Source organism: Protomyctophum parallelum, assembly GCF_964188405.1.
Source record: "Protomyctophum parallelum genome assembly, chromosome: 7".
NCBI classification, from domain to species: Eukaryota; Metazoa; Chordata; class Actinopteri; order Myctophiformes; family Myctophidae; genus Protomyctophum; species Protomyctophum parallelum.
This window is the reverse complement of record NC_139705.1, coordinates 40,795,515-40,804,507: the sequence shown is the minus strand read 5'-3', so window position 1 is coordinate 40,804,507 and position 8,993 is coordinate 40,795,515. Positions and strand designations below refer to the sequence as shown.

Genomic DNA, 8,993 nt, shown 5'->3' with positions numbered 1-8,993 from the left:
GAGCCGGTGTATAAGGAATAAACGTATACATTTTTAAATCTGTATCTTTTAAATGAGAAGCACTGAGTTTGCTGTGTGTAAAATGTCCTATACAAATAAATCATCTGGAGGAAACCTTGTATGTCAGTCTTTTCCAGGGAATGGATCATCCAATGTAGTTATTAAGTCACAGGCTATTGTCTATAAACACATGATTTCTGTCTAAACACCTGAATGTAGCCCGAGCGCTCTGTCTGCTGGTCTGTGGAATGTATTCATAGCTATGAAGTAGTTATTTGGCATAATTATAATATTGAGCTGTGACTTTATTTTTATCGCGCACACACCCCCAGAAAGTACAAGTGTTTTATAGTGAACAATTTACTTGCAATTTACTTGCAAGTGGCCATTACCTTTGGGCGAGTAGAACATGACCTGTACTTGCAGGTAAGTGGGCAAGTGTCTCTGAGACCTTAGTGTCAACCCCCTGTTACAGACACACTTTCACTTTAAAATGTCAAATCCGCAGAGCTGCAAGCTTCTGAGCTTGTAGATCGATATTTTTGTGTGACAGGCTTGTGACAAAGTAGGACATTTATGATAAACATAAAAAGTTAAATTATGGACATACAAGGTTTCTGCCTGATAAGCAGCAACGTAATGTGATGTGACTTACTTGACTCAGCTGAGAACATCATGGTAATTGTGTGTGTTCTCCATCAGGTCTTGTAAACGCAGACATGCAGACTATCAAATGTGTTGTGGTTGGAGACGGAGCCGTGGGAAAAACCTGTCTATTGATTTCATACACAACCAACAAATTCCCCTCTGAATATGTACCAACAGTGAGTACACAAAATATCCCTTTGCACTCAAAAGTATGCCATGAAGAAATAATAAACAGTGTTAATTTAACTCAAGTAAATTAACGACAGTACAGTACAAGTGGACAGTTTTGTTGACCTGTGAAACACTAGCAAAATGTTAAGGAAACCCTTTAATCGTAACATTTCTTTTTGATTAATTACAGTTTAGTGAGTGAACGTTAGTGTGTCATTCCTTCATTGTCATTGTTTGATTCCAGGTGTTTGATAACTATGCAGTAACTGTAATGATTGGCGGTGAACCCTACACCCTAGGATTATTTGATACAGCAGGTAAGACTCTTTATCACGTCTTGATTCATACTGTACTTTAGGTTTAGTTATATATACTTCGGCTACCTTCATACAAAGAGGTACAAAACGGGCTTTAACCACTTTTTTCAATCCGGTGTCCCTATTTTGGAAAGATTTCAACAATTTTCAAAAGAAATTCAAACAAACAATTGAAAAGAAATTCACATTTAAAATAAAATGCCAAATCAGATATACAAGGTTACAACGCCTCGCAATGCGAGGCATTGGGAGCTTGTAGATTGGCAATTTTTAAATTTTTTACAATTTTTCCTCTTTCTTTTATTATTTGACAATTTGACCACGTTTTACCAGTTTTTATATTATACAGTAGTTTGTGTTGATTACTTTTGAGTAATCGTCATTTCTACTTCTTTAGGCATTAAAAACGTTAAGTCACTTTACTGTCATCTGGAAGAAGTTTGCCAGTTTGTGACATGTTGTTATTGCTGTTCTGTTGCCAGGCCAGGAGGACTATGACAGGTTACGACCACTGAGCTATCCTCAGACAGATGTGTTCTTGGTCTGTTTCTCCGTGGTTTCACCCTCCTCCTTTGAGAACGTGAAAGAGAAGGTTGGTCCATTCTGTTCACCTGTCCTCCAGGTTATTAGCCCATTACAGACCTGAGGCCGAGTCTGCAAATTGCCTTCCAAATCAGTAGTTCTTCTTTTTCATAATTCTAAATGATGTTCAAACCCTTTCAAGACTTTTCTAAAATGGCAGATATACAGTAAGTATAAGCTCACTGTGAGAGGCTATGTGCGTGACATCATCGTACCTGGAAGTTATGCGGGAACGCCTACTTAGTAGCTAAAAAGGACTTGACACATCTAATGACGTTAAACTCACCAACATTGCAGCTGTACGGAAAGCTTGAATTATCGTCTTTCTATCTGCAACATTTTTGTTTCATAAAAATCCACCATAGACATGTTATGAGATACTTTATGTCAAGAACTTCCGTGCAGGTGATTCTTTTTTACAAGTATCAGTTTGGAAGCGCTCGTTTTCAATAACGCAATGTCCTGCTGCCTCCTGCATTATCTGTAACGCAGAACTGTTGAGTGAGTTCCAACGAGCACTTCCAAACTCCAATACTCCATGCTGCTTAACAGTTTGACTGCGGAATTAATTACATCGCAATGCCACGTTCACTGTCTGGATTTAACTTTTGAAGAACGACCACGCCATCATCGTTCCTTTTCATGAGAATCTGCTTTAAAATGGTGTAGTTGCTTGTCGTAGTGTTGAAAAATGATCCAAAGTGGCAACAACAAAGCGGAGGAGGAACGCGCCCCCCTGCACGCCACCGCCGCCATTGGAATACATTAAGCCACAATTTCCCAGAACCCTTTGTATGCCAGTACGACGGATGTTTTTCCGATGACGTGATCAAAACACGTCATCTATCCTACTCTGTCTGATGGAAACCCGTAAGACTTAAAACGTATAAAAAAATGCAAATTAAACAATGAAAACGTAACTCATGTAACTCGTTATTGGGTGGGAAGCTGTTCTACAATCAATTAACAAGTGAATGGGGGGGGGAATGTTTTGCCACTCAGTCTAGATGAGGGGGGCGTGTCCCTGTGGAAAAGTGATGCAAATGCATACTCTTATCTGATATTTCCTGGTGTTAACACTTATACCGCCATTGGCCGAGATCTACGTCAATTAAAGGTCATTATTTAATGGGTTAACGGGGCAGAAAATGGCTAAAAATGCATTTTCGGCCTATTCGGTTTCGGCCCAAATAGGCAGAAAATATATCGCCGAATAGTGTATGCAATTAATGCATTCAAAAGAGCTGAATAAATGTTTTATGGACCCATAATAGTGATTATTATTTAAGTTAAGTTTTGCCATAACCATTTATTTTGCCATAAATCAGGTAGCTTTAAGGTACGGCCATGACAGCAATGGTAGGAAAAACTATATATAATATTAATCATATTCGGATATTCGGTATTCGGTTTTCGGCCAACTGTTTCCTATATTTGGTATTCGGTTTCGGCCAAGAATTTCCCTTTCGGTGCATCCCTAGTTAACGGGTTAACATTCCACGAAAATATCATGTTACGATTTGATTATTTGTAGGCCTATATGATTATTATCAATCATTTTCATAATTGATTAATGTCAATTGTTCTATAGATTATACAATTAATGCCGTTTGATTTAATTTTGACTGTAAATTATTCTAAAATAAGGTCATAAAATGGTAAATGGTAATCGTAAATGCTCAAGTTATCTGAACCCAGACAGAGAGACAAAATTGCATAATACCAGACAGACCCTGCAAGACATTCTAGGTCGATAGACTCGATACACGTTGGTCATATTGTTGCCTTGCTCAAAATAAATCCTTTGTATTTTGTGCCTTGGAATTCTTTTCTTCTGCAGTCTGCAGTCTGCAAGTCTGGGAGTAAAGCGGTACTTAATTTGAAAAACCCTTTTTTGCCCAGCGATAAAAACACATCTTTTCATTGTATTATAATGGAACAAAGACAAGTATTGTCTTGTTGTAAATAGCATTAAATATATTTCCGTTATACATCACTAAACCAGTTGTTTGAGTACAACAATGTAAATAGATGAATTTTCTTATTGTGTCATGCATAAAATATGTTAATCCTGGATTCATTTTGATAACGCCTGTTCCATCAGTTCAGTCCAATCGTCTGTCCCTTTAAGCTTCTGGCCATCCATATGTTTGATGATTAACCTGCCTTGCTGCTGCTGCTTAATGTACCAACTGTCCTCTGTCAAATGTAAAAATAACTTTGTTCTCTCAAGGGCATTCAAGATGAGCTGAAATGAAAAATGTGTTTTTCACCCTTTTGGAGCATATCTGTGGTCATATTCGGGACATGGATAGATGCCCCAAAAAAAGAGAATGAATTCCTTTTTTGTGTACTTTTATTTTATTTTATCAAAGGTCCAATATTAATTAATTCTCAAACTAAAAATGCAATGTGTGATTACATTAGCAGGTACCAAGTACCAACCACTGCACATGCACCTGTCACTCTCAAATCTCAATGTTCCACACAGAGCTATGATTCATTATTGAATCTAGACACTAGAGGGCAGTGGTGCATGTTTAATGTAGACATTTGAGGGAGACAAAGGCAATGCAGTAACAGAAGCTCTATTCTGCCTTGTTTTTTTACTTTGTGGTCTGAGTGAGGTGACGTCCAGGCGGGTCATGGCACTGTTACTGTCCATGCCCAGGATGAGAGCTCATAGCCGGGTAAATGTTACTGTCCATGCCCAGGATGAGAGCTCATAGCCGGGTAAATGACATGCACCTTTGCGGTGTTTGGCGGTTGCAATGATCCATGCTGTCAAACCCTGCCCCATTGCTGTGATTGCGGTTTCAATAAATGAATAAATCATCTTTAATTAACAATATTTGTGCCTCTGTCTTTCAACAGTGGGTTCCTGAAATAACTCACCACTGTCCCAAGACCCCCTTCCTGTTGGTAGGAACCCAGATAGACCTGCGGGATGATCCCTCCACAGTGGAGAAGCTGGCCAAGAACAAGCAGAAACCCATCACCCCTGAGACAGCAGAGAAGCTGGCCCGGGACCTTAAGGCTGTCAAATACGTTGAGTGTTCAGCTCTGACACAGGTAAGACCTTAAATTCAACAAATCAAATCACATTTTACATTGTTGGTGAGGTATGTTTGTGTCATATGAATGTCAGACAGTAGAGCTCAGTATTGATATTATATCGATATGATGATGATGAGCGACTAGAAAAGGTAAAATGATTTTCTATATATTATATTTTTTTTTCCTGGTTTTAATAACCTAAGCCCTATATTAAAATAATTATAGAAATAGCTGTACAAGTTCACAAAGCATCCCCTTTTGATTACAATGTGTTGTGAGCGGTAGATCGGCTATTTGATCAGCTAGTTTTGACAAACTAATATTGTCAGTTTGTCACAATATTGATATTAAGGTATTTGGTAAAAAAAACCCCAAAAAACATTAGATTTTGTCCATATCGCCCAGCACTATTAGACAATTGCATTAATGCTGCCTGCAGCATACTTCTTGTAGAAACAAGGGTTTCAAAGAGGGAACAAGGGAAACAAAGATTTGTAGTTCTTGCACCTCCAAGATGTTCTAACTAGCCAAACATTGCCACAGATCCAGGTGTCAAAAATCACGGTTCCAGCACTGTATACAATGCATGGTCTAACATTCAGCACGCAAAGCGGAGCCGCGTATAAAACTATTTTGTCCCCTTAAAAGAAAATAAAGTAAAAAAGTAATAAAGTATGCTGCCAGCTTAACCCTGCAAAAAAACTGGTCACTGGGGCAGAAACCTTATCCATATTTTGCTATTTTGGGAAATATTTGGAATATTCTTTTTAAAGTTTCACCTATAGTGACATGGCCAGTATAGGGACGCCAGCTTGAAAGGGGTTAGTTCTTTCCTTTGGGTTTTATTCATATTTAACCAATACAGTTTTAACAAGAGCTTGTGACTAAATAAATACATTGTATCCATTGGAACACAGGTTTTTTGTTTTTTTTTGGGACATGAAAGGTTTCCACCTGTCTGACATTGACGGTGTGCTCGGGCTGTCTTCTTTGCTAACTCCTTCCGACTTGGCCTCTAACTCCAGTGTTGTTCACCTATCTCCTCCCCCTTTTCTCCTACTGTAGCGAGGACTGAAGAACGTTTTCGATGAGGCTATCCTAGCCGCTTTAGAGCCCCCTGAAACTCAGAGAAAGAGAAAGTGCTGTCTGTTCTGATGTCTCCTTCAGTATCGCTTTGCCTCTTGTCTGCTGCTTATTCACAGTAAAGAAATGTCTTTTTGTCACCGAAATAATCACAATGCCCATCTGAAATGTATGCCTATTAACACTCCACCATCTTCTGTTCATGTCTGCTTTTGTTTGAACTCGGTCTAATCTCAATTCGCCCATGCTGCCTTGTCCTTTATCATAACCGTGCCAATCTTTACTTTTCATCTCTCTTTGTTCTCAATACCGGCTTAATTTATACTTTGTCACTTGATGATCATATGATGTTGAATAGTAGGGTACTTCATTTTTGTCGCACTGAGAGTTGTGCGATGAAGTATGAATAAACGTTTACATTTGGTTGTGCATCGTAGATGTATTTTCATTTTTTAATTCTGTTACTAACTCCGGGTTATACTATTTTGTTTGTGTCCTTACAAAGCTATTAAGCCAAAGTTATACTTAGTTGTGTGCGTGGAAATAGCAGATCTTCAAGCTTGCTGATGTGACCTTGTAGATTGGCATTTGTTGGTGCGTGACAGCACAACAGATCTTGTAGATCTGCTATTTCACAACTAAGTATAAATCAGGTTTTATTCGATATCCTGTCTGTATTTCTAGATCCATTCTTTTTCCCTTGCCAGATGAAAGTTTTCCATTAGCACTTGTCCTTATACAGACAAGTTGATGGTTATGGGGGAATCTTGTACTGAATTTGAATAAAGTCCTCTGCTCCAGTCCAAGTGGAATTTTAATCTATCTATTCCCTGGCCGTGTTCACCAATGATTTCTGAGAGGTAGTACTGTTTTTGAATGTGAATGTTTTGTTTCCACAGAAAGGATTAAAGAATGTGTTTGATGAGGCCATACTGGCGGCACTGGAGCCCCCTGAACCTAAGAAAAGGCGTAGATGTGTACTGCTCTGAGTTTCCTACCAGCCTTGTCCCTCTACTCCACCCACTTTTACCGTAATAACTACAGTAGACTGACACTATTACAGGAGTCCAAGTGTTGCTGTAAAATCCCATTCCCACAGAAGTTAGCGTGTCACAAATGACATGCCTCCTTTATGGTAGAGTTTGACATGGAAACAAACTAGCTGATGTATTTGGCGTGACTTTGAACTGCAACTTTGCTGATTTCTAATCTGAATGCCATCGTTCTATTGTGAGAGGGACACCCTGTCGAACTAAATGTGACATACCGCTTGGGTTATACTTAATTGTGTGTGGGCGTCGTGCACTGAGAATAGCTCATCTACAAGCTCACAATGCGTCACATCCGCGACATGTGAGCTTCTGGATCTGCTATTTTAGGTGCACAACACTGGCATGGTGTTGAGTATAAATCATGCTTCCTAAAGTGTTCAGAACTCTGGTTACATGGCTGTCGGTTCATATAAACCATGCCGAAAAGCACCATTTTACACATTTTTCCACAATAGAATGATTTGGATTCATGTTAAAAATCGGTAAAGTTGCCCTTTAAGAGGCAGGGTCTGACTGTTGAGATGAGAATTTCAGAATGGTCTTTTAGTGACATGAACACTGGATACTAAAGATGTAACCATTCACAAGTTGATATAAAATATACAAGTGTTGTACAAGCACACCACATTTGAGTGGGACTGCAGTATGTTTACAGTTATTCACTTTGTTGGGCATAAAGGCTAACTAAAGGTTAACTACAGAGTTAAATATAGAGAGTCTTGGCCCACTGTTAGCTGATGTTTGCACGAAGTTGTCAAAAAATGCAAACGTTTTGGATCAATTTGAAAAACTTGGCTTTGACTAAAGCTTCTATAGGACAACATTTAATTAAACATTTTTTACTAAAATTTTTACTTTTAGACCAGTGACATGAAGTCAAATAATGGTCAGACCGATATATTGGTTGGGTTCTACTAAAATATACATTATATTTATGTGTAAGTGCAAAACACCCTGAAATGGTATTTTTATTGAACCACTGTTGAAATGTTTATATTATCTTATTTCATTGGCAGTGATTGATGGGAGCTCACAGCCTGTGATAATGGCAAGCAGAAAAAGTACAGTTCCAATAGTGATGTATTTTATTTTACATCTATTGCTGCCTTATTCAATGCCACACTGCATGCAAATACATTTTAAGTTTTATATTTGTATTGCATAAACATTCCTGACATTGAGGCCTTATTGCTCAGTGTTGCTTTCTTACATTTCCCATATTGCTAATATTGCCAATATTCCATTAAAACTAAGAACTTCACAAGCCTAGATAGGTTTTTGAAAATGATAAATGCTTGAAAGATCTTGGAGACACCACAGAAATTGGACTTTTGTTTGGATCACCAGGACCTGGAAAAATGCAATCTTTTATAGTAAGGACTACAAATTGTTTCTAGAGGAAGATTACTTAATATGACCATCAAATGTTATTTAAAGTGGTTGACACTTAAGATATTTAGGTGATCTAATTTAAATTCTAACTTTAAAAGAAAAGCACAATATTACCTCTACATTTATGTGCATTTCAGTTGCACTAAATATTTTATTTGCTCTCAAGTTACATTTTAGAACTACTTCAATTACACAGATGTCATTTTTCCCCCTTTTTACTATTTGACTGGTACTGTTTGAAAAAGTGTCTAATAGCATTACCACCCAGTCTTCGTCTGTTTGAATAATGACTTTACTGAGAGAATAACCTTCACTTAATTCACTTGACATGTATTGATGCAGTTTTTAAATTATATCAATACGTGTCTAGCATTCGTTGGTGAATTAAATTAAATTGAAATCAAATGATTAAAAACAATTTAAAATGACTGATGTATCTGAGGATTTGATTTGTGTTCCATTTTACATAGTTAAATTGTATCTTGCTTGTGATGAACTGTTACCATAAACCAGTATTATGAATAAATCATTGCTATTGTGTATATCCATTAAAGATTTTCACCAAAAACAAGCCAATTTATTTTTTAACAAAATCACATGTATATCCAGTTAATCCACAAAGGTATAAACTGTTTATCATAAACTCATTCACACAGTTGATAGCTTGCATTTGCTACTAGTTATGTTTGTT

General features: G+C 37.6%; 1 protein-coding gene across 3 annotated transcripts in view; it reads left to right on the top strand.

Annotated features, from left to right (window-relative positions):
* LOC310861515 (cell division control protein 42 homolog) overlaps positions 1-8,889 on the top strand; it is a 10,950-nt gene extending 2,061 nt beyond the window's left edge. Inside the window, exons 2-7 of one of the 3 annotated variants that reach the window (XM_083768981.1) lie at positions 703-824; positions 1,064-1,136; positions 1,619-1,728; positions 4,593-4,790; positions 5,841-5,976; positions 6,758-8,889. In XM_083768981.1, coding sequence (XP_083625107.1) covers positions 720-824; positions 1,064-1,136; positions 1,619-1,728; positions 4,593-4,790; positions 5,841-5,930 — 576 coding nt within the window. In that variant the 5' untranslated portion in view covers positions 703-719 and the 3' untranslated portion in view covers positions 5,931-5,976; positions 6,758-8,889. Of the gene's footprint in view, positions 1-702; positions 825-1,063; positions 1,137-1,618; positions 1,729-4,592; positions 4,791-5,840; positions 6,288-6,757 lie in introns of those variants that run through there. The other 2 variants (XM_083768979.1, XM_083768980.1) reach the window with 2 other exon arrangements.
* Positions 8,890-8,993: the final 104 nt, after the last annotated feature.